This window comes from Lepidochelys olivacea (genome assembly GCF_965140295.1).
Source record: "Lepidochelys olivacea isolate rLepOli2 genome assembly, chromosome: 19".
Taxonomy (NCBI): domain Eukaryota; kingdom Metazoa; phylum Chordata; order Testudines; family Cheloniidae; genus Lepidochelys; species Lepidochelys olivacea.
In genome coordinates this window covers 15274921-15301114 of record NC_140429.1, presented here as the reverse complement: position 1 = coordinate 15301114, position 26194 = coordinate 15274921, and the positions used below count along the sequence as shown (strand labels likewise).

General features: G+C 43.9%; 1 protein-coding gene across 7 annotated transcripts in view; it reads left to right on the top strand.

Annotated features, from left to right (window-relative positions):
- The window catches only part of PUM1 (pumilio RNA binding family member 1), a 134380-nt gene extending 119990 nt beyond the window's left edge, over window positions 1–14390 (top strand). For 5 of the 7 annotated variants that reach the window (XM_084652398.1, XM_084652401.1, XM_084652400.1 and 2 more), the window contains 8 exons: window positions 379–646; window positions 1162–1291; window positions 2001–2135; window positions 3793–3930; window positions 6061–6186; window positions 7640–7761; window positions 8793–8985; window positions 12636–14390. In XM_084652398.1, coding sequence (XP_084508524.1) covers window positions 379–646; window positions 1162–1291; window positions 2001–2135; window positions 3793–3930; window positions 6061–6186; window positions 7640–7761; window positions 8793–8985; window positions 12636–12767 — 1244 coding nt within the window. In that variant the 3' untranslated portion in view covers window positions 12768–14390. The remainder of the gene's footprint in view (window positions 1–378; window positions 647–1161; window positions 1292–2000; window positions 2136–3792; window positions 3931–6060; window positions 6187–7639; window positions 7762–8792; window positions 8986–12635) is intronic. The other 2 variants (XM_084652402.1, XM_084652399.1) reach the window with 1 other exon arrangement.
- Window positions 14391–26194: the final 11804 nt, after the last annotated feature.

Below are 26194 nucleotides of genomic sequence, written 5' to 3'. Positions count from 1 at the left end.
GCGGACAGTTGCTGTATTGTGATAGGAAAGACTTGAAACTGACAGCATGCCAGATTTTTAGACTCCTTTAAACAGTCTCAGGAACTAAAGGCCTTACCAGTTTTAAACCAAACTCCCCAGTGAAATCTTTAGGCAGTTCTGCTTAAATGCAATAGTGCCGAATTAAAGAACCATGCTTAAACACAGTCCTAGCTAAACTGTTTCCTGGGACAGTTTGTCCAGTCTGTCTTCAAGAACAGGTTGCCAGCAAAACCAGTTTAGCTGGACTAGGAATAGCATAGAAAGAGTCTTACAAAGAGCTCCTGTCTCTGTCTGGAGCCCAGTCATTCAGCTGCTCACCGTTAGCTTTTGAAACATCCTCATTTTTGTGACCCACAGGAGGGCTCACAAATGGTAGCGGCCGCTACATCTCCGCTGCCCCTGGAGCTGAAGCCAAGTACCGCAGTGCAAGCAGTGCCTCTAGCCTCTTCAGCCCCAGCAGCACACTGTTCCCCTCCTCTCGCCTGCGCTACGGGATGTCTGATGTCATGCCCTCTGGCCGAAGCAGGCTGCTCGAAGACTTCCGCAATAACCGGTACCCTAACCTGCAGCTCAGGGAGATTGCCGGGCACATCATGGAGTTTTCCCAGGATCAGCATGGATCCAGGTGGGATTAAAAACAATACACAATATGACACTTTTAGGACACTCCCTTCTTGTTCAGCTCAGTGTGCAGTGAACATCAGAAGCAAGGAGGCTCTACACAGGAGCGGAAACTGTGCAACCAAATTGCTTCACTCTCATGCTCCTTTTTGTAGATACTCTGCCACCAGTGTTTGTCCCCAAGTGCTTTGTGTGTAAATAGGAGCAGTCTCATTACCTAGTTAACCTGCTCGCTGTGCCAGCATCACTTCATGCTCCCAGTGTTCAAAGGGCTGTCCAAGCAGGAAGTAACCAATAACCCTGCGTCAGGATGTGCTTTGCTGTGCAACAGGGAGATTCTTGGGATATTTGTACTTGTGCCATCACCTAGAGTTTCAAATAGGCACTGTATGTAACTCGGTTTATTTTGAGCCAGAAAACATGGGGCTTTGGAATGGGTTTTTAGTAGAATGAATACAGTGAGGGAGCATGTGCCAGTAGCCCTTCGAATTATAACATCACACCAATCCTGTTCCTCAGGTTTATTCAGCTGAAACTGGAGCGTGCCACCCCTGCTGAGCGCCAGCTTGTGTTCAATGAAATCCTACAGGCAGCTTACCAGCTGATGGTCGATGTGTTTGGCAATTACGTCATACAGAAGTTCTTTGAAGTGAGTTTTCATTCCCTTGTTTGCTAGTTCCTGTCCGACAGGAACTAATCCTGGGGTGCTGGAGGGTAGCTATGTAAAGACCCTGCCACCAAATAAGGGTAGGAGATTGTTCAGCACTGACAGGGTAGTCACTCCATCTCCAGATGCTGCTAAATTCTCCCTGCTGGGATGACTCAGGCCTGAGGCTCTTAAACGCTTCGGAAGAGTACTTGTTTTGCCTTTAGGATGCACCAGGTGTCAGATAGCTCTTTAAAAATTCTCCCCTCGGGAGGTGCCTAGATCCTCTACAACAGGGGTGGGCAAACTTTTTGGCCTGAGGGCCACATCCTGTTTGTATGGAAATTGTACGAAGGGCTGGTTAGGGGGGGCTTGCTTGGAGTGCATGGTCTTTCCAGGAACTTTTTCAGTGTCACTGTGTTAATCAGCTGGTATGTGTGTCTGAATGTGGTGAGTTCAGTACCTTTGTCACTTGACTTCTGTTGAATGTATCGGGCATGTCTGACACACAGTCACCTCCTCATTTTGTTGATACACCCCCAAAGAGCATGCAGTTCTTTCAGGGACTCCACATGCTCTTCTGGGCTTTGAAATGCGAAACCAGAGACTTTAACATCATAACCTGCTTACTGCCCCTCCTTTCCCAGTCTATTCCTGGGCTTCACAAAGGTTTGGTGCATGTTAGAACAACAGTGTCTGTCCTCCTTTCTAGTTTGGCAGTCTTGATCAGAAGTTGGCCTTGGCAGAACGTATCCGTGGGCACGTTCTGTCCCTGGCTTTGCAGATGTACGGCTGCAGAGTTATTCAGAAGGCTCTTGAGTTTATCCCCCCAGACCAGCAGGTAATTGTAAGTTTCCATTTTAACTTTCTTCTTGATGTTGAATGTTTCTTGCTGTTTGGTACTTGAATTATTATACACTTGTTGCATTGTTTTTGTCTGTCAGTGGTTTTCCTTAGATTTGGTTTGTGGAATATATGTTATGTTTCATGTGCATGATAAGTGTGTGACATTCTGTGAATCCATTACAGACAAGGAGTGCCATCAGACTGTGCCATCTCACAGTTAAACAATTTCCAGTGTTTCCTGTAATCACATTGTAATGTGGCACGTGGGGACGTTGATAGTGAATTGGCAGACGTCTGTTTAAATCCCTCCAAGTAAACAGTTCCCAAATTGTTGCTTTTTGTTCCCAAATTGTTCCCACTCAGTAGGACTTTGCTGCATTAATGTAGGAGGTCAAAATCCTGCCTTTCAACATCAACTATATACTTAATGCACTCTTGCGTACTTGGGAGGAATTCTTTATTCCTTCCAAGATATTAGCCAGAGAGACCAAGTATTAGACACACATGGGAAATCACCTAGCTTCTGCTGCGAACAGACTGGCAAAGATCCCATTCCCTCATCCAGGATTTCATTAACAACGTAGATATTTAAAATGAGAAATGCAGTGCATGAGCTGTAGCTCACGAAAGCTTATGCTCTAATAAATTGGTTAGTCTCTAAGGTGCCACAAGTACTCCTTTTCTTTTTGCGAATACAGACTAACACGGCTGTTACTCTGAAACCAAAGATTTTTGGGAATCACAATTTAAGGATCTCTCATTGGCTTATTAAAGCCCATTTCAGTTGTTAATTTAGAAGTATATTTACTTTGGGCTATTTCTTCAGCACAGCAATAGGGAGGGGTGTTTGTGCTGCAAGAAATCGTGGTGTGGGGGCCCAAGAGAAGTTCCTATCAGTCTAAGTCTTTGCTGAATTAATGTCCCAGTATGGTGTGGAGCAGTTCTCTGATCCTGAAAGTGGCATGGTGTGGATCAGTTGTAAAAGTGAAATCCTGACCGTTGGTTGTTTTTATAGATTCCACACCATGTTTTATAAGAGTGGAGCTGTTAGCTCCACTGTCGCCTAAACTCCTATTATAATTAGATTAATCTTACCTAAGTTCCACTTACTTTGTCCTGTACTATTGTATGGCATTGCTGTGCTCTGAATAATTATCACCATCTACTCCAGCAATGGCTGCATTTCACTGATGACTAAAGTATTTCTCATGTAGTTTCACTTCAAATTTTTTTAATGTAAGTTCTCTGCGTTCTGTATTATTCATATGAATGCTAACTGCAATGCATATGGATGTTTGAGACAGGATGCTTGTCGGTTGTTCCTTAACTAGACAACTGCTTCACCTAACTTTGTAATCATAAATGGCTTTTTATTAGTTATCTGTGTAGCACAGTAAGCTTAGTGCATAGCATCACTGCATCATCAACTGTTGGAAAACTTTCATTACGGTAGTGATGAGACACAACCAAGTTCTTCATGGAGGACTTTTAAACTTTAGATTTAGTGTGGATGTCCTTTGTTTTTTGTTTGTTTAGTTGGTTTTTTTGGTTGGGTTTTTTTTTTTGGTGGGGGTTATTAATGAAGATTCTGCATGGATATTTGTAAGCTATGAACTCCGGGGGTGCTTTCTGTTTGTATCTGTCTTTCTTTCCAATAGAACGAGATGGTACGGGAGCTAGATGGCCATGTACTGAAGTGTGTGAAAGACCAGAATGGTAATCACGTGGTGCAGAAGTGTATTGAGTGTGTACAGCCTCAGTCCCTGCAGTTTATCATTGATGCATTTAAGGGGCAGGTAAGTTCTTGAGAAGATAGAAATAAAATGTTGAGCCCTCATTATTTGTGGTGTTTAGTATCACTTTGAACAGAAGCTTAGTTGCTATAACTCACTCAGACCGTTGGGTTTTCAGCTGTAACGGCTTGTTTCCTGCAAACACCCCTGGGAAGAATTTAGCAATAAAATATGGGTGGACACCTCTTCAGTCACAAGCATTGTCCTTTTGCCTGCCGAGATATCTCACAGAGCAGCCTTGCAAAAATCTATTTCACTGGAACAAGTAATATTTTTTTTTTTTGGTGGGTGAACAATTAGGTTTTTTCCACCAGTCTTCATAGTAAGGATGATGAGTATGCTTTGCTTTGTGGCTGGACTAGTAAATTTTCATCGTGACATTTGTTTTGAAAAGCTTTCCCAAGGGTCCAGTTGTGGGCCAGAAAGTTTAATTTAATTTACCTCCAGAGATGTAGAGCCATTTCTGTCCCATTCCGTTCCTGGAACTCCTAGTATGCTTATGAATAGCCATTTAATTATGTAGCAGCCTTTATCTGTGCTATTGTAGTTCAGTTATCCTGACCTTTTCATTATAAAATCCCTATTTTAAGTGTCTCCAGCTCTGCTGCCATAATTGGCTTTGAATTGAAGCTGAAAGATGAAATCCCAGCCTGAAAGTGAGTTTTCGTTTTGATGCTAGGACTCTTTCAGTCCTCATTTCGCTTACCTTTTAAAGCACACTTATGGTCAGAAAAGTAACAGTTAAAAAAACCACCTTCTTATACATTGAGTCTTCTCTATGGTTGTTTTCAAGTTGCTTCTTTCTTTACTAACACACCCAGTTCGTTTATTACCATTAGCATTGCAAAACCTGTCAGCTATAGGACAGCAAGCAAGATTCTAGCCTGCCATGTTCCTTAACAAGCTAGGCAGTTACGTTCTAACTCTTCCAGTGGAGTATCAATGCAGGAGGCAATCTAAAAGGCAGAAAGAGTATCGCTAGAAACTTAGATCCCAGACACTGGCGATTAGAAAAATCTTCTCTCATCTTGTGAAATGAGCCAGTTCCATCTGGACTTTATACTGAAAGCGTAAACATGGCACCTCAAGATCATGTCAGAATTTAACTGCCTTTGAAGAGGCTTTTGTGTGCTTGTTCAATTCAGAAGAAGCTTTTTATTATAATTTTTATAGCCTATCCGGCTGAGATAGAGTAGCGGCTTTGTGTTAATTGGTTTTAAACAGCTGAAGAGAATATTTTGCTTTAAATAACAAGTTGAGCAAGAGTGCTTGACTGAGTAGGGAGGTGAGTTCTTCTCAACCTATTCTCATGCTTTTGGAAGGGGGAAGATTCTTTGACACCTGGTACCCCTACAATGAAATGGTAAGGTCGTAAAATAAACCCAGAGAGTTGAGGAAATTCAGTTATTAGTGTATTTTATCATGTGTCCTCAGTACTGATTGAAGGACAGAATGTACTTCACCCTCCACTAAGCTTTTTTACCTGTCACCTCTTTAAGCCACTTCTTACATAATTTTTGGCATGTAACTATAGTTGATAACCAGCATAAAGTATCCATACAGCCAAAGCAGAAAGTTGTAAATCAGTCTTTATAATAACAACATCCAGTTCTTGTAAAGCACTTTACAAGGAAGGTTAATATCATTATCCTCATTTTACAAATGGGGAAACTGAGGCAGAGATGTGGCTTGTCCAAGGACACCCAGCAGGCCAGTGGTGCAATGCTGTCCCACGGGAGGGGCCCCTCAGAGGCTGTCGCCTGTTGCTGGAACCCTGTAAGGAGTGGGGGGAGCCTCAGGAGGCTGTTGCCCCTCGCAGGAATCCTAAGGTTGAAGCACAAAGTGTCATGGAGGTCTCTGGAAGTCACAGATTCTGTAACTTCCATGACATAAACGTAGCCTTACTACTCATAGTGTGGCCTGGTAGGTAGAGCAATAAATTGGGACTCAGAAGACCTGAGCACTAGCAATCATTCAGTCATAATTTTGGTTACATATGTGGAACAGATTCAGTGAATAAGATGCTGCTATTTTTACGATCACTTTTCTATTCAATTATAAAGAATGCTTAAGCTTCAAAAAGTGGGACTAAAAGAAGTGTTTCCTATACTGACTTGTATCTGTTGAATGCAGGTATTCGCATTGTCTACGCATCCATACGGCTGTCGTGTGATTCAGCGGATCCTAGAGCATTGTCTGCCTGAGCAGACTCTTCCCATCTTGGAGGAGCTTCATCAACACACCGAGCAGCTTGTGCAGGTAGTGGGCAGGAATTAGGAGGGAGATTGCTGTACAGCCTGTTTTCGTTATTGCTCTGGATTGCTGAAGTTTTGGGGCTCTGGTATTGCCGGCGCTGTACAGACATACAGTCCCTTCCTCGGGGAGCTTACAGTCTCTGACGAGGGACAAGATGTAGTGGGGTGTAGCCCACAACCAGGGGAGGAGGGAGAAGACAAGGGTGGCAGCATAAAAGGAACCCAAGGTTGCAAGTATTATAATATAAGGGTATGTCTGGACCAGTGGTTCTCAATCAGGGCTACACGTCCCCCTGGGGGTACCCAGAGGTCTTCCAGGGAGTACAGCAAGTCATCTAGAGATTTGCCTAGTTTTACAACAGGCTACATAAAGAGCACTAGTGAAGTCAGTACAAACTAAAATTTCACACGGACAATGACTTATTTATACTGCTCTATATGCTATACTTACATTGCAGTGTATAATATTTATATTGAAATTGATTTATTTTATAATTCTATGGCAAAAATGAGAAAGTCAGCGATTTCTCAGTAATAGTGTGGCTGTGACACTTCTGTATCTTGTCTGATTTTGTAAGCAAGTAGTTTTTAAGTGAGGTGAAACTTGGGGGTACGCAAGACAAATCAGACTCCTGGAAGGTTGCAGTAGTCTGGAAAGGCTGAGAGCTGCTGGTCTAGACAGTATGTAGAAGAGGCTTCTCGGCATGCGTAGATAGACATGCACTAGTTGTGCTCAAGCTAGCATGCTAAAAATAGCAGTGTACCCGTGGCAGCATGGACAGGGGTTCAGGCTAGCCACCTGAGGACGTACTGGGGGGTCAGGCGCATTTGTACTCAGGGGACTAGTCTGAGCCACCATTCATGCTGCCTGCCAAAGCCACATGCAGAGCTAGCGCATGTTTCGCAACCCATGCTGGGGAGCACCCTCCCAGCTGTTGTATAAATATACCTTCTGGGTACAAGTTGAAAGCATCAAAGCTTTTTAGCCTTTTGAAAAGTGAAGAAAAGAAATTACTGGCTCACTGGCAGGCTACACACCTAGCCATTCTCATTGGGTGTTACAGTGCAGGGCGGGGCAGGTGGGGTGTCTCGAAGGTATGTGAGGGGAGGACAGGGGATTGGCTCTGTGAACTGTGTTAGTATTCTAGTGTAGGTGTTTCAGTATTCTAGAACTTGGAGGTTGAGGACATTTGAAATGGTTTCTTTGCTTAAGCAGTTAGTATAATCAACATGCTTCATGCTCAAGAACCAATTATTCTGGATTATAATTGGCACAGAGTTAGTCTTTTATGTCATATTAAAATTTTAGAATGTGACCTTCTCTAGCAGTAGAAATATTGATTATATCATTTCAGCTAATTTTAGACTAATTAGTGTGTAGTTAAACTAAAGTTTACAAAACTTACTAGCACAGGGAGCTGGTTTAGCGTTAATGGTTTCCATACGCTTTGTTACAGGATCAGTATGGGAACTATGTTATCCAACATGTACTAGAACATGGTCGGCCTGAGGACAAAAGCAAGATCGTAGCAGAAATTAGAGGCAACGTGCTCGTGTTGAGTCAACATAAATTTGCCAGGTTTGCATTTGCTTCGTAAAGTCCAAATCCTATAAAAACACTGTTTCTCCTACATGTGCTAGCATGCCAGGGAAGTATCTTAACACAGTTATTCCAAATTGCTTCCTCCCTGGCTTGCTTTACTGAGATGTACTGTCCATCTCCCATGCAGAGTGTTAATCAGTTCATTGTCTCCCCTGTGCAGCACACAACAGTTGTAGCAAATCACTTGGTGACTCTGTGCTATAAACCCAGGTCCTCTAGAACAGAAGTTGAGACCAGCAAACCCTTTTCGTATGTCACATTTTACACTTGGACCTCCAGAGATGACAGGCAATAGCAGTCATTTGCCTTCCTGTCAAACAGAGTAATTATGGAAGGTGTTCACCGAAACTAAGATATCACATCCCTCTTTTAATTGTCCTGCATTTCCCTGTTCTAACCCAGGATCTCCTTTCAAGTTGAAATACAATGCTAAGAGGGACATGCTAAGGACAACTCAGATAGCATGGATGGGATATAAACTTAAAATTTTACACTATAGGCTTTCAAACTAGGGATGCACAAGTTAATTTGGATGAAATAAGACCTGAGCTGATCCTTTGCTCAAATTGCTTATCAAATCCAAGGTTTGAAATAGTGCAGTAAACGTCTTTTTTTGCATGTGCTTCTATGCTTCCTAGTTTTGCTCAGGATGTGAAACAGCGGTTCTAGAAAGACTGCTCTTGGATGTATGCATCTCAGCCCAAACCATGAAATCCTGTAAATCTTGCCCCACTCCTTGTTCTTGTGAGTTTTCCAGATGAAAGGGATGTGGATGAACTTTTAAATATTAGTCCATGTGAGCCTTTTGAGCTTTGTCGTTAATAGAAACCAAAAGTTCTTTGGTCAAGATTCCAAAATATCATGCTGCTGAGTTTCCATACCAGCACTTCCTGGCTTTCCTAATGGCCATTCTCAGTTAGAGACCTCAAGATCATCACTCTGGGGTTGACTGGAAAGCTAAATCGGGATATTGTGGGGTGACATACTACCACCTTCTTGTGTTGCAGCAATGTTGTGGAGAAATGTGTTACTCACGCCTCCCGCACGGAGCGTGCCATGTTGATTGATGAGGTGTGCACTATGAACGACGGCCCTCACAGTGCCTTATACACCATGATGAAAGATCAGTATGCCAACTACGTGGTACAGAAAATGATTGATGTGGCAGAACCAGCTCAACGGAAGATTGTCATGCACAAGGTAAGCAGCTGCCACCAGTTACTAACAGTAGGGTTTGTGCTTGGGAATCAGCATAGATTTTGGAGTTTGTAGCACAAAGATCTAAGTGGCTGGAACCTAAACCTCTTCAGAGTGCAACCTATCAGTCAGGTTCTCAACTCATTGAACTGCTTAGTGCCAAGCATTGCGTGTTACATTCTAAGACAAATTCATTAATCTCTAGCAGTAAGAATGAGGAATTCCTCCTGATAAAGCTCATATTTAGTGAGCTGTGCGTGGCTCTAATCCTGGCACTTTCAAAAATCATGAGAGTTGAGAGGCAGTCCTGAGATCCTAAAAATATTCCCTGAAAGCTGGCATTTCAAGCATATATCTCTCTCTGTAGAGTGACTTATACTTGTCTCATCACGAGGACTGCCATTGGTTTATCCCTCCTACCAGGTATACCATTTACACACTTGGAGGTAAAACTCATCTAGGGTCTTTACCAGTCTTTTCTGGCCTACTTACATGCATGTGAACATGGGGTTTTATAACAAAAGTGCTGATACAATTTGGGCTGTAACAAAGCCAGCTAGACATGTTGAAATTCAGGTACGTTTCAGAGGTCTGGCGATGATGACACACTTGCCCTCACTGAGAACGCTGTTCAATAATGAGAACCTCACCATGTACTCAGAGGAGCTGAGTCAGACTTCTAGAAACAGCTGAATCCAGAGCTGTTAACAGGAATTCTAAGGACAGTCACCATGTTTGTCATTTCATGCTGAAACATTACAACAGCACTTTAAATAGACTTTCTTTAAAAACTTGATGTAACTTCTATGCTATGGAATGCTTCATCCATTTGGAATATGCAGCATACACTGCATTTAAAAAGCTAGTGTCAGATTAAAAATTACTTTTAAACAAATTTCCTTGTTAGCAAGAACACCTTAGATTAATCAAATTGAAAACTCAATTTTGCTTTCTGTCTTTAGTTGCACTGTTTGCTTTCTGCATTTTTGGTGAGTTAATACATTAGTCAGCTTGGTGAGTTAATACATTAGTCAGTTTTACTTTTGTTAGTTTATTCGTACACTGTTGCAGTGTTTGAGTTTACAAAGGTTGCAAGATTAGATTTGTTTGTTTTTTAAATAAGGAAACAAATTTGTCTTAAATATTGCAATACTACCAACCCTGGATTCAAAATAATGAGATTTTTAAAATAATAATTTTGGGCTTTTTATTTGCTTTCTGTTTTTTGAACCTTTAGCAATTGTGTTTTCAAGTTTTTCTCTACAACCACAAGGGACAGAAACTTGTTTAAAAAAACTCCCCCTAAATCTGAGATTTTCATACAATCACACAACTGCAGGGATTGGGGCTGTATGAAAAGCACCAATTATAGCTAGACTAATAATACAATTATGAGAGTTGCCAACATGGGAATGTAAAATCTAAATGCTGGGATTTTCAGTGGAACCCAAGGAGTCAGGTACCAAATCCTAATGAAATTGAATTCCTTTAGACTCCTTTGAGAATTGAAGCTAGACATTAAGTCATTTGACCAGACAGTGTTCCTTTAAAATAAAAGGAGCATGTATGTAATTTGTACACCACAGTGTGTGTGGGCTTGTCTGCTTGGGGAAGTTAACTGGTATAGTTTTGGTGGAATAATTATCATTAAAACAATCTACAAGCAAAGACTAAAATTCTGAACAGGGTTTAATTATCTGCTGCCAAGATGGAGGGCGTAATCTGAAATAATGTAATTTTATTCTGGAGGTGGGTATTTATACCAGCATATAATTCTGCAATAGCTATACTGTCACTTGGGGGGAGGGGTGTTAGTACCTTGTGCTTCCTTCTGTCAAGCCAGTTCCTTTCCTTTGATCAGAATAAGCAGCTAATTAGGTTTCTGTGTAACTGTCATGGGCGTAATAACATGGCTTTTTAAAATGTAGTCTGTCTTCTACAGGGCTCATCCAAAATAATGGACTTTGCTTGCAGATTGTTTTAATGGCCGTTTTCTACAGCCAGTTTATTGATGCAATGCCATTATACTGTAAAAACGATACATTTATTTTAACACACAAGAATATGACCAAACCATTAAACTGTATACAATCACCAAACTGGACAGTGAAAACTCAGAAAAGAATCACAGATGCAGGCTGTTGAGGGATGATAAGACAAAGAAACACCGTTGCGGAGTTAGCGTGTTTTCTACAGCCAGTTTCCAAATTATCCAGTTGAACCTGCTTTGGAAATATTAGGGTGAGGAAGGGAAAGGCAAAAAGGTTTGTGACGTTTACAAGACCGATAATTGGGTTCTTGAGGTTAAATGGGCTCAAATCAACTCGTGCCTGAATTAAAGGAAGAGGGGGTGGATTTAGGATTTCCTACCTTAGGGAAATGGAACAATAATGTATTTTTCTTTCCTAGGGAGGAGAGGAGAAGGAGAAAATATTTATGCATCAATTTTCAATGTATTTACTCACCATTCCTATAGTTTCAACCTTGAAATTAAAATATGCCTTCTAGTTACGTCATTGAAGAAATACACAAGCAGTGTGGATCTTTCTCATGTATCGCTGTCATGACTCATCCTTTTCTTAGGACTTGTCTACATAGAGAAATTGAGTGGCAGAACTACAGTGGTATAATTACATGTACTCCATGTACTAGGCCCCTGTGTGGATGCTCTATTTCAGAATAAAAGTGACTTTTACCCCAGAATAGTGTCCTCATGGGTACTTATACTGTTATAGTTCTGCCAGTTAATTTCCCCAAGAAGACAAGTCCCTTGTAAACATTGGGGTTAGAAATCTGATCAGAACTGTTCAGGAATTGTCCATCAGAATGATTTTCTGGTGGAAAATGTCCTTTCCACAACATTGAAATTTTCCATCTGAAAATTCCAGCAACTCCCAGTAGGCAGGAAGTGAAATTGATGAGAGCCTTCCAGGTGAGGCTGAATGCCCCAACTCTCTACCTCCCTGGCTGTCAGCCTCCTCCCAGCTTTGGCAGCCAGCTGTCCACCTGGAAGGCTCTTGTTGGTTTCACTTTGTCTGTAGAAAAGCTGCAAAATTCCAATCTTTTTCAATGGGATTTTCCTGGAAATCCCTTCCCACGGAAAACTTCACATTTTTGTCCCAAAGCAGGATGAAAAGACAAACTTTTTCAAAAATACAATGTTTTTCGTGGGATGGGATTTCCATTTTCCAGTCACCTCTAAATCAAACTGCTCTTAAACTGAGGACGCTGCCCACCTAAAAATAACCCAAACTGCTTTTAGTTTTCCTTTGCTAAAGTCACTGCTGCACTTACGTTACTGAACTATAAATTAAAATTAAACCACTAAGGTATTAGAATAGGGTTTTAAAGTGTAGTCCATAGATCAGATGTTCCAAAGAAGGCTGGCTGAGCACATGGTGCTGGCTCTCTTCCTTGTTTCCAACTGCTAAAGTTTTTATTAAAAGGCCACTAAAATACATTACTTTCCTAATATTACTTTTCCATGTTAGCAATTGATCAGTGGGAGGGGAGTTGTGGCTGGGTGATGGGGAATGGGAGAGGAGGTGACTATTATGGTATAAGACTGTCCTTGAAGGAGTCTGAGTACAGAAATCCCTCAGGGCGTATGTGGTTCTGGTTTCTAAACTTCCATAAACCTTTTTGTCTCCTAGATCCGGCCTCACATTGCGACCCTGCGCAAGTACACCTATGGCAAGCACATTTTGGCCAAGCTGGAGAAATATTACATGAAAAATGGGGTTGACTTAGGGCCAATTTGTGGACCACCAAATGGTATCATTTGAGACAATGAATTTCAGAGAAACTCACTGGCCATCAGGCATTTAAAAACCAGCAACCGACAATATTCCAGTATACAGTTAGAAAATGTTTTATGGTTGCTAAACTACTAAAAATACAAACAAAAATTAAGCCTTTGTAAATTTCTTTAATTTTATTATGCATAACATGTACTAATTATTTTTTTTAATTAACTAATTGCCCTGCTGTTTTACTGGTGTATAGAATACTTGTACATAGGTATCAGATGTACATGGGAGGCCACATTTTTGTTCACTGTTGTATCTATATTCCAAATGTGGAAACTTTCAGGGTGGTTGGTTTGAAGAAAAAAAAATGTTTTTAATTCATCCGCCTCGCAGGTGACTTTTTTGCAAATACCTGTTTTTCTCCTTTTATTCAAAACTCAGCAAGAAGTTTGAATTTTAGTTAAATGGCAAAAAACCCGCATTTAACGCTGTTTATAAATATTAAAAAAAAATTCAACTTGCTAAAGCTTCAGTTTAAAAAATTTTTTAAGTTTTTGAAACTTTTTAATTGCTTTTTCTGTTTTGTTTTTGGAGCATAACATGCTAAAGAAGGTAGCTTAGCAGTCAGTTTTGAAAGAAAACGTAAGCACCCAGAAAGTTTTTAAATCAAGAAGGGCGGGTGTATTTGTTTACTGCCTACTCAGTTTGTTCTGTTAACACTGAAAGACAAAATTTGATTATTTAGCATGAGGGGAAAAAAATCCAACTCGGCTTTGGTCTTGCTTCTATAAATATATAGTGTATACTTGGTGTAGACTTTACATATATAAAAATTTGTAGTATTTTCTTGTTTTGATGTCTAATCTGTATCTATAATGTACCCTAGTAGTGGAACATACTTTTGATTGTACAATTGTACATTTGTAAACCTCTGTAATGTAAATGTGGAGAAGTTTGAATCAACATAAACCCGTTTTTTGGTAAGAAAAAAATTAGCAAAACCTGTGCATTTCAGTGTATATTCACACCTTTTATGGTCGTAGCATATAGTGTTGTATATTGTAAATTGTAATTTCAACCAGAAGTAAATTTTTTTTCTTTTGAAGGAAATGTTCTCTTTATACAGCCTAGTTAATGTTTAAAAAAAAAAAAGCTTGGTTTTATTTGTCACCTAGTCGAACAGTAGCGATCCTTTCTAAATGTTATACAGAATGATTCAGTTCAAAATAGTGTTCTTTTGAATCTTAAAAAAGTAATGTTTTGCTTATTTTGTGACAGTAAAAAAAAGTGCAAAAGTACAGAATCCCCTAGTTTTCCTTACAATCAGAGTCCCCTTTCACCTTGTAAAGTGTGAATCACCTTCCCTTTTTGTACAGAAGATGAACTGTATTTTGCATTTTGTCTACTTGTAAGTGAATGTAACATACTGTCAATTTTCCTTGTTTGAATATAGAATTGTAACACTACACGGTGTACATTTACAGAGCCTTGTGTATATTTCCAATGAACTTTTTTGCAAGCACACTTGTAACCATATGTGTATAATTAACAAACCTGTGTATGCTTATGCCTGGGCGACTATTTTTTGTAACTCTTGTGTAGATTGTCTCTAAACAACGTGTGATCTTTATTTTGAAAAATACAGAACTTTGGAATCTGGGTTTGTGCTTTATTTGAACATTTTCAGTATAGTGCCACCAGGACAAATTTTCTTATTCCCTTTGCCTCTTTCTTTCTGGCCTTAAGGATCTCTCTCAAAACAATTCTAAAAGGATGATGCACTGGGTAAGGAATCTATGGATAGTAATTCCATGCTTGAATAATAAGAATATAGCAGTAGGGATATATCACAGACCACCTGACCAGGATGGCGATAGTGACTGTGAAATGCTCAGGGAGATTAGAGAGGCTATTAAAATAAAACTCAATAATAATAATGGGGGATTTCAGCTATCCCCATATTGACTGGGTCCATATCACCTCAGGACGGGATGCAGAGAGAGAGTTTCTTGACACCTTAAATGACGGCTTCTTGGAGCAGCTAGTCCTGGAACTCACAAGAGGAGAGGTAATTCTTGATTTAGTCCTGAGTGGAGCCCAGGATCAGGTCCAAGAGCTGAATATAGCTGGACCGCTTATTAATAGGGACATAATATAATTAAATTTAACATCCCTGTGACAGGGAAAATTGCCCAACACTGTAGTATTTAATTTCAGAAGGGGGAACTACACAAAAATGAGGAGGTTAGTTAAACAGAAACTAAAAGGTTCAGCACCAAAAGTAAAATCCCTGCAAGCTGCATGGAAATTTTTTCAAGACACCATAACGGAGGCTCAACTTAAATGTATACCCCAAGTCAAAAAACAGAGAGAACCAAAAAACAGCCACCGTGACTAAACAACAAAGTAAAAGAAGCAGTGAGAGGCAAAAAAGCATCCTTTAAAAAATGGAAGTTAAATCCTAGTGAGGAAAATAGAAAGTAGCATAAACTGGCAAATGAAGTGTAAAAATATAATTAGGAAGGCCAAAAAAGAATTTGAAGAACAGCTAGCCAAAGACTCAAAAAGTAATAATAAAAATTCTAAGTACATCAGAAGCAGGAAGCCTGCTAAACAACCAGTGGGGCCACTGGACGATCAAGATGCTAAAGGAGCACTCAAGGACAATAAGGGCATTGCGGAGAAACTAAATTCATTCTTTGCATCGGTCTTCGCAGCTGAGGATGTGAGGGAAATTCCCAAACCTGAGCCATTCTTTTTAGGTGACAAATCTGAGGAACTCTCCCAGATTGAGGAGTCATTAGAGGAGATTTTGGAACAAATTGATAAACTAAACTAAGAAGTCACCAGGATCCGATGGTATTCACCCAAGAGTTCTGCTGTCTGTAACGTATCATTTAAATCAGCTTCTGTACCAAAATGACTGGAGGATTGCTAATGTGATGCCAATTTTTAAAAAGGGCTCCAGAGGAGACCCTGGCAATTATAGGCCAGTAAGCCTGACTTTAGTACCGGGCAAACTGGTTGAAACTATAGTAAAGAACAAAATTGTCAGATGAGCATAATTTGTTGGGGAAGAGTCAACATGCTTTTAGTAAAGGGAAATCATGCCTCACCAATCTACTAGAATTCTGGAGGGGGTCAACAAGCATGTGGACAAGGGGGATCCAGTGGATACAGGCGTTTAGATTTTCAGAAAGCCTCTGACAAGATCCCTCACCAAAGGCTTTTAAGCAAAGTAAGCTGTCATGGGGTAAGAGGGAAGGTTCTCTCATGGATTGGTAACTGGTTAAAGGATAGGAAACAAAGGGTAGGAATAAATGGTCAGTTTTCAGAATGGAGAGAGGTAAATAGTGGTGTCCCCTAGGGGTCTGTCCTGGGCCCAGTCCTATTTAACATATTCATAAATGATCTGGAAAAAGGGATAAACAGTAAGATGGGAAAATTTTCAGATACAAAACTAGTCAAGATAGTTAAGTCCCAGGCAGATTGCAAAAAGCTACAAAAGGATTTTGTGACTGGGTAACAAAATGGCAGATGAAATTCAGTGTCGATAAATGCAAAGTAATGCACGCTGGGAAATATAAACCCAACTATACATGTACAATGATGGGTCTAAATTGGCTGTTTCCAGTCAAGAAAGATCTTGGAATCATTGTGGAGAGTTCTCTGAAAACATCCACTCAATGTGCAGCTGCAGTCAAAAAAGCAAACAATGCTGCGAATCCTTAAGAAAGGGAGAGATAAGACAGAAAATATCATATTGCCTCTGTATAAATCCATAGTACACCCACAGCTTGAACACTGCGTGTAGATCTGATCGCCCCATCTCAAAAAAGATATATTGGAATTGGAAAAGGTTCAGAAAAGGGCAACAAAAATGATTGGGGCATGGAACAGGTTCCATATGTGGAGATTAATAAGACTGGGACTTTTCAGCTTGGAAAAGATGACCGGGGTTGGGGTGGGGGGGATATGATTGAGGTCTATAAAATCATGACCGGTGTAGAGCAAGTAAATCAGGAAGTGCTATTTACACACAAACTAAGGGCCACCAAATGAAATGAATAGGCAGTAGGTTTAAAACAAAAGGAAGTATTGTTTCACACAATGTACAGTCAGTCTGTGGAACTCCTTGTCAGAGGATGTTGGGAAGGCCAAGACTAACAGGGTTCAAAAAAGAACTAGATAAATTCATGGAGGCTAGGTCCATCAATGGCTATTAGCCAGGATGGGCAGGGATGGTGTCCCTAGCCTCTGTTTGCCAGAAGCTGAGAATGGATGACAGGGGATGGCTCATTTGATGATTCCCTGTTCTGTTCATTCCCTGTGGGACACCTGCTATTGGCCTCTGTCGGAAGACAGGATACTGGGCTAGATGGACATTTGGTCTGACCCCGTCTGGCCGTACTTATGTTCTAAAGCATAGCCTTACTAAACTGAGCGCTTGGTTTTAACATGTATTGGAATGAACAATATGATTAACAAGTTTCAGAGTAACAGCCGTGTTAGTCTGTATCCACAAAAAGAACAGGAGTACTTGTGGCACCTTAGCGACTAACCAATTTATTTGAGCATGAGCTTTCGTGAGCTACAGCTCACTTCATCGGATGCATACCGTGGAAACTGTGGCAGACTTTATATACACACAGAGAACATGGAACAATACCTCCTCCCACCCCACTGTCCTGCTGGTAATAGCTTATCTAAAGTGATCATCAAGTTGGGCCATTTCCAGCACAAATCCAGGTTTTCTCACCCTCCACCCCCCCCACATACAAACTCACTCTCCTGCTGGTTGTCACTTTGGATGGGCTATTACCAGCAGGAGAGTGAGTTTGTGTGTGGGGGGGGGGAGGGTGAGAAAACCTGGATTTGTGCTGCCATTTGCTTCCACATCCCAGCCTTCACCCTCAAGATCTTAGACAGAGCTGTGCATGCGAAGGAGGCAGCTATTCAGCAGGAGCTCAGGCAGACCTTCATAGAATCATAGAATATCAGGGTTGGAAGGGACCTCAGGAGGTCATCTAGTCCAACCCCCTGCTCAAAGCAGGACCAATCCCCAACTAAATCATCCCAGTCAGGGCTTTGTCAAGCCTCACCTTAAAAACTTCTAAGGAAGGAGATTCTACCACCTCCCTAGGTAACGCATTCCAGTGTTTCAGCACCCTCCTAGTGAAAAAGTTGTTCCTAATATCCAACCTAAACCTCCCCCACTGCAACTTGAGACCATTACTCCTTGTTCTGTCATCAACTACCACTGAGAACAGTCTAGATCTATCCTCTTTGGAACCCCCTTTCAGGTAGTTGAAAGCAGCTATCAAATCCCCCCTCATTCTTCTCTTCCGCATACTAAACAATCCCAGTTCCCTCAGCTTCTCCTCGTAAGTCATGTGTTCCAGTCCCCTAATCATTTTTGTTGCCCTCTGCTGGACTTTTTCCAATTTTTCCACATCCTTTTTGTAGTGTGGGGCCCAAAACTGGACACAGTACTCTAGATGAGTATGGTCTCAAGTTGCAGTGAGGGAGGTTTAGATTGGATATTAGGAAAAACTTTTTCACTAAGAGGGTGGTGAAACACTGGAATGCGTTACCTAGGGAGGTGGTAGAATCTCCTTCCTTAGAGGTTTTTAAGGTCAGGCTTGACAAAGCCCTGGCTGGGATGATTTAACTGGGAATTGGTCCTGCTTTGAGCAGGGGGTTGGACTAGATGACCTTCTGGGGTCCCTTCCAACCCTGATATTCTATGAGGCCTCACCAATGTCGAATAGAGGGGAACGATCACGTCCCTCGATCTGCTGGCAATGCCCCTACTAAAACAGCCCAAAATGCCATTGGCCTTCTTGGCAACAAGGGCACACTGTTGACTCATATCCAGCTTCTTGTCCACTGTAATCCCTAGGTCCTTTTCCGCAGAACTGCTGCCTAGCCATTCGGTCCCTAGTCTGTAGCTGTGCATTGGGTTCTTCTGTCCTAAGTGCAGGACCCTGCACTTGTCCTTGTTGAACCTCATCAGATTTCTTTTGGACCAATCCTCTAATTTGTCTAGGGCCCTCTCTATCCTAGCCCTACGCTCCAGCGTATCTACCACTCCTCCCAGTTTAGTGTCATCTGCAAACTTGCTGAGAGTGCAATCCACACCATCCTCCAGATCATTTATGAAGATACTGAAAAAAACCGGCCCCAGGACCGACCCCTGGGGCACTCCACTTGATACCGGCTGCCAACTAGACATGGAGCCTTTGATCACTACCCGTTGAGCCTGACAATCTAGCCAGCTTTTTATCCACCTTATAGTCCATTCATCCAGCCCATACTTCTTTAACTTCCTGGCAAGAATACTGTGGGAGACCGTGTCAAAAGCTTTGCTAAAGTCAAGGAACAACACGTCCACTGTTTTCCCCTCATCCACAGAGCCAGTTATCTCGTCATAGAAGGCAATTAGATTAGTCAGGCATGACTTGCCCTTGGTGAATCCATGCTGACTGTTCCTGATCACTTTCCTCTCCTCTAAGTTCTTCAGAATTGATTCCTTGAGGACCGTTCCATGATTTTTCCAGGGACTGAGGTGAGGCTGACTGGCCTGTAGTTCCCAGGATCCTCCTGTGAGTGGGAACGCAGCGTGCTCAGGGGAAGAGGCAGGGCCGGGCCGGGGATTTGGGGCAGAGGTCCAATAGGGGCAGGGAGGGGGCGGAGTTGGGGCAGGGACTTTGGGGAAGGGGTTGGAATGGGGGCAGGGCAGGGCAGAGGGGTCAAGCACCCACAGGCACCAGGAGAAGTTGGTGCCTATGCCCTTAGTCCCTACTTCTCAAGAGTTAGCTGAAAGGTGCTTCTCTTCTGATCCGATTGTAGTGCTGTCTCTAGAGAATACGCGAGCTGGGGCGTCAGAGCAGAGTGGTGCCGTGTTAGACATCTTCCCAATGGGGCACACGCCTTTGTACTGTGTGGCATTGGGCAGCTGGCCGAATGTACCAGGAGTCCTCTTGCCTTCTTTTTAAATCTCATTTTAGAGGCCCCAGTGCTCTGCTGTATTAGTGCAGTATCATGTGTTCATAACTGTTTCGGTTAGTTTCCTAAATCAGTGCATCCGAAAACCCCATGAAAGACTAAATGCAATATGAGAATCCAGAGATGCTATCCTTAACTATATGGCATGGGCCATTACCACCCAACAGACTTAGAAGCACTGAAGAGTTTTACACAGCTTAACTTCTCCCTCGTCCTGCAGCTTTGAAGGGGGAGAGAACCTGAGCACCTCCCGTTGTAGTGAATTCAGATTCAAATTAGGGACAGATTTCTAACAGTAAAGTTGATTAACCACTGGGACAAACTACCAAGGGAAGAGATAAATTCTCCATCTCTTGACGGCTTCAAAGCAAGACAGGTTGCCTTGCTGGAAGATATACTTTAGTCAAACGTACAAGTTATTGAGCTCAATGCAGGGGTAACTGAGTGAAATGTAATGGCCTGTGGTAAACAGTAGGTCAGACTAGATGGTCCTTCTTGGCTTTAAAAATCTATGAAAGCGAAGTGCTGAGATGTGTAGATACAAATGTGCCACATCCCACTGATGCGACATTTCCCGTGTGTGACCTAAAGTGACCTTAATAATTGGCTTGTCCATGACAGTGCTATTGGAAATACCCCAGATTGGGGACTGATAATGGACGGCACCTGGAATTGTCTCACTCCTTGCTGCATGTGTCCCGTGGGCTTCAAACCACAAAGGCCTGCAGCATCTGTCAATACAGGAGTTAATAAATCGAAGATCAGCAAAGCTGCATGTCTTAGCTTCGTCGTCTGCAAAGCAAGGGCAGGGCATGTGGGACATACAAGGATTTTTCTATGGTTGTGAAACCATTTTGTCCCCTTCTGAAAACAATGGCTTGGAGAGGCTTTTTCGGGAACAAAATGGTCGGAGTTCCACTAAAGATAACTCCAAAGCCCCAGATCCAGGCTCAGTTTTGAGGAAGTTCAGACTGAGATTTAAGCTTCACAGTGTCTCTAGATACCCCATCACTAGACTGTCTGAGCACCTCACAGACATCTGTGAAATAGGGCAGATTAAGTGACATGCCCAAGGCCTCACAGGAAATCTGTATCAGAATCACAGATCTGTTTTGTCTCATAGACTCATACACTTTAAGGTCAGAAGGGACCATTCTGATCATCTAATCTGACCTCCTGCACAATGCAGGCCACCAAATCTCACCCACCCACTCCTGCAATAAACCTCTCACCTATGTCTGAGCTATTGAAGTCCTCAAAACATGGTTTAAAGACTTCAAGGTGCAGAGAATCCTCCAGCAAGTGACCCATGCCCCATGCTGCAGGGGAAGACGAAAACCTCCCAGGGCCTCTGCCAATCTGCCCTGGAGGAAAATTCATTCCCAACCCCAAATATGGCGATCAGCTGAACCCTGAGCATATGGGCAAGATTCACCAGCCAGACACCCAGGAAAGAATTCTCTGTAGTAACTCAGATCCCATCCCATCTAACATCCTATCACAGGCCATTGGGCCTATTTACCACTAATAGTCAAAGATCAATTAATTGCCAAAATCATGTTATCCCATCATACCATCTCCTCCATAAACTTATCGAGATTAATCTTGAGGCCAGATAGGTCTTTTGCCCCTACTGCTTCCCTTAGAAGGCTGTTCCAGAACTTCACTCCTCTGATGGTTAGAAACCTTCGTCTAATTTCAAGTCAAGTCGGTCCAGTGCCCCAAGTACAGGCTCATCCTTGGTGTGGAGAAAGTGAATAGGGAAATGTTATTTACCCCTTCCCATAACACAAAAACCAGGGGTCACCCAATGAAATTAATAGGCTGCAGGTTTAAAACAAACATAAGGAAATACTTCACACAAAGCCCAGTCAACCTGTGGAACTCGTTCCCAGGGGATGTTGTGACGGCCAAAAGTATAACTGGGTTCAAAAGGTTTCAGAGTAGCAGCCGTGTTAGTCTGTATTCGCAAAAAGAAAAGGAGGACTTGTGGCACCTTAGAGACTAACCAATTTATTTGAGCATGAGCTTTCGTGAGCTACAGCTCATGAAAGCTTATGCTCAAATAAATAGGTTAGTCTCTAAGGTGCCACAAGTCCTCCTTTTCTTTTTGGGTTCAAAAAGAATTAGATAAGTTAATGGAGGATAGATCAATCAATCACTATTGGCCAAGATGGTCAGGGATGCAATCCCTGCTCTGGGTATCCCAAAACCTCTGACTGCCAGAAGCTGGGACTAGATGATGGGATGGATCACTCGATAGTTGCCCTGTTTGGTTCATTCCCTCTGAGGCATCTGGCACCAGCTACTGTCAGATGACAGGATAGCACTGGTCTGACCCAGGATAGCTGTTCTTATATTCTTCCTCCATTTGCATTTAGCTGAATCGGACACCAACAGGATTTCAAGACTCTGGTGCCCAGGCCTGGGGAGTCTCAGCACAATATTTGGCCGCTTTTAGTGTTGTGCTGATCTGGTGGAGAGGTTGTACTTGAGAACCAGAACCTCCCATGCAGGGAGCGGAGACCTCACAAGCCCAGCACTGTCAGCTGGCTACAACTTTGTCTCTCTGTTCAGGACTACAAGGCTGCTGCTTCGCAGGTTTCGGTTTCGGAGTTCAGCCCTCTCTGGCTGCTGGGCCGGGCCGGTCAGCTCAGCTCTTCAGGGTGACCCAGGAAAGCAGCTGCACAGTGACAGGCACATGGGCTGCTCCTCTCATTGGGCTATTCATGAATGGGCTTCCCCATTTTATTGACGGGGGAAACCACAGGCCGGCGAGATTTTCCCCCGGTCACCCAGCAAGCCAGTCAGCCCAGGCCTGCAGCATAGCCCATGGTGCCAGTGCTCCACCAATATTCAGGAATGTGGGCCCGGCTCCACCAATGTTTGGGCTTGTATTTTCAGAGCCGGCCCATCCATCGGATGGACCAAGGCAACTGCCCCCGGTCCCATGCTTCAGGGGGTCCCGTGCTTCGGGGGGATGCAGGGTCCAGGGCGGCCTCGGGGCTTAGCGAGGGGCCTGGCACCAGCAGCAGCGAGCGACTCGGCCCCAGCCCGCTCCACCCCCCCGAACCTCCTGCCCTGTCTCTTTCCGGCTACCGCCCCCTCCCACGAGCGGCACTGGGAGCTGGTGTGGCGGAGGGGGGCGTGCTGGGGCTGGGTCACTCGCTGCTGCCAGTGCCAGGCCCCCCGCTAGCACCCCAGGCCACGCTGGACCCTGCATCCTCCTGACGTGCGGGGCCCCCCAAAGCGTGGGGCCTGGGGCGGTTGCCCCGGTCCATCCTATGGATGAGACGTCTCTGCTTGGACCTGTTCTGGCACCACCAAAAATTATACAAACCTGGCACCCATGGGCCTCCTCACTCCCACACTCATGTTCTAGGCACAGACATCCCAGTGTACGCCTCCTGGGCTGGCATAGGGGGGCTGGCCCCTGTAAGTGGAGCAAGTCCTGTGCCAGAAAGCATGCTCCCAGTTTGGCCACATAAGAGGGTGGGGCAGCAGCTGGGGCTATAAAGGGTGAGGGAACATGGGAGAGGGAGGAGGCCCCTGGTGAAAGGCTGAAGGGTAGCAGAGGGGATGGCCAGCTAACCAGCTGATCTCCCTGAGCTAGAGCATGGGGGCTGAAGGGAGCTGCTGTCTGAGCATTGAACCAGAGCAGTAGGCTTCCCTGCTGATGTCTCTCCGTCCTGGAGCGAGAGGGCTGAGGACCGGGGAAGAGTGGCAGGGAAGACTGGCTGGCCTGCCTGAGATGAGAGGTTAATGGAATAAAGAATTTTCTGTAGTATCTGGCTGATGAATCTTGCCCATATGCTCAGGGTTTAGCTGATCGCCATATTTGGGGTCGGGAAGGAATTTTCCTCCAGGGCAGATTGGAAGGCCCTGGAGGTTTTTCGCCTTCCTCTGTAGCATGGGGCACGGGTCACTTGCTGGAGGATTCTCTGCTCCTTGAGGTCTTCAAACTACAATTTGAGGACTTCAATAGCACAGATATAGGTGTGAGGTCTTTTTTAGGAGTGGTGGGTGAAATTCTGTGGCCTGCATTGTGCAGGAGGTCGGACTAGATGATCATAATGGTCCCTTCTGGCCTAAATATCTATGAATCTATGAATGGGGGGATTGATGATCGGATGAACTCCCAGCAGAGAGGCCGGGGGCTCTGGCTGGGAAAGACAGGGCTGCACTCTGGCAGGACAGGAGAGGAGTGAAGAAGAGCCTAGGCGCGATGGTAGACGCAGTAGTGTGGCATGTGCTACGTTGAAGGGCTAGATGTGGTGGGATTTGAAGGACCCTCTGCACTGGGGTGGCAAACAGACTCTTGGGACTCTTCTTATGGCTCATTTGCACTGTGTGCTTGTAGCATACCAGCCCTGAGGAGGGCGTTAAGGAGGCAAGACAGCCTGTTGTGGAGTACTGGGGGGTCCGAGATGGAAAGTGGGATGGTGGCATCCATCTTAGGACACCCAGTTGCAACGTGGCGGGGCTTGGGGATGACGGGGAATCAGTCATAGGCTGGAAAGCAATAGCAAAGCATGCTCCTGAGCATGGCTGTGAGATCCAAACATGCTCCTCCACTCCAGGGCTGGAAGTGTCTGGGGTGAGCACCCTGGTGTATGGGAGAGGTCCAGCTTGCTTCCTGGGTGCCTCCCACCCTCCTTGTCTGCTTGGCGCGCCTTGGCTGGAGCAATGGCCATTGTGACAGGAGAGCTTAGGGAGTAGATGTGGAGTGGGTGGGCATCATAGACCCTGGAGAAGACTCAGTGCGTGAAACAATAACAGGATCTGCTAACAGTATTAGGTGTGTCCCGTGCTTCCCAGGGAGTAATTTGAATCCAGGCCTCTTGCTTCGGCCACACGGGGCTGCTGCAGCATAAAGAACACGTTGCTGTGGTCCCAATGTGCGATTTCCATAGACAATCCCTCACCTTGAGACGCAGATAAACACACTGATGGCTCAGCGAGAGGCACATTGTTCAGAGACGCTGCCTTTTGCTTGGTAAGAAGATGCACGAGTCTCATTTGGGCCCTGCAAAGCTGCCAGAGGAAGAGAAACAAAATCGCCTTTTGTAATCAGACACCTTTATGGCCCCTGGAAATTGCTTTTAGCAGCTTGCCAGGCTGTGGCCTTTCATCTCCTCCTGGCACATAGCTCTAATCTCTGCTCAGGCATCCTCACATGCCACGCTAAGCCGGGATCGCCAGTGCATTGCTGGGGATCTGGCCATTCTCACAGCAGAAAGCAAATACACAAAAACATCTTTCCCCCCGGTGTTTTCTGCCTCTACAGCATGTTAATATTCACTCACTTCCGGCAGGGATTTGGCTTGTTTATTGTCCAATGTTGCCCTAGTAGCATGTTCTTGGACCCCAGGGGTTCATTTGATTGTTTCTTCCAATTAAAACCCACCTGCATTAGAGTTGAAGGCGAGAAGGGACCATGAGATCATCCAGTCTGATCTGCTGGATATCAAAGGCCATTCAATTTCACCCAGTTACCCCTGCTTTGAGCCCAATCGTTTGTGATTTGGCTGGAGCATGTTCTGGAAAGAGCCAGTCTGGATTCGAAGAAATCAAGAAATGCTGAATCCCAGCATGTCCCGTGGGAGTTTGTTCCCTTGCTTAAGCGCCCTCACTGGTAAAGAGCCTAGGTGCCGTGTTTCTAATCTGCGTGTGTGGCGTCAGCTTCCAGGCACTGGGCCTTGTTCTTTCTCTGCTAGATGAAGGCGCCCTTGCACCAGTGCTTTCTCCCCAGGACGGTGTTTGAGAGGTGATCAACTAAACAGACTGAGCTCTTTAAGTCTCTCTCTGTGAGACGTTTCCAGCCTGCAAGTCATTTTTGTGGTTCTTCTCTGCACCCTCTCCAATGTTTCAGCATCCTCTTTAAAATGGGAAGAGCAAATTGGGACACCGTATTCCCGTCTGTCTCAGCAGTGCCGAATACAGGGGTAAAATCACCTGCATCCTTCTGCTCTCTGCTCCCATTTATACAGCCCAGGATTGCAGCGTTCCCTTTTTATCACAGCGTTGCATTGGCAGCTCAAGTTGAGGTGCTGTGTCCTGGGACTCCTAAATCCTCGCCGGAGTCGCTACTTTCCAGGGTACAGTTCCCCCCTTCAGTAGCTGTGCCCTGCACCCCGTGTTTCTTGGCATACAACTTTGCATTTGACTCTATAAAAATGCCTTTATTTTGAATGGGCCTCAGTTACTAAGTGATCCAGATGGCTCTGTATGGCGCCCTGTCCTCGCCATTGTTTATCACGCCATCAATCTTTGGGTCATCCAGACATTTGAACAGCAGCATTTTGATATTTACTTCCAGATCGCTGATGAAAATATTGAGTAGCATCAAGACCTAGTCTCGATCCCACATGTCCATTCAATGGCTATTCCCCATTGACAAGTGCTGGCTGAGATCTGGCAGTTAGCCAGCTCTGCCATCTGTTTAACCTGTGCCC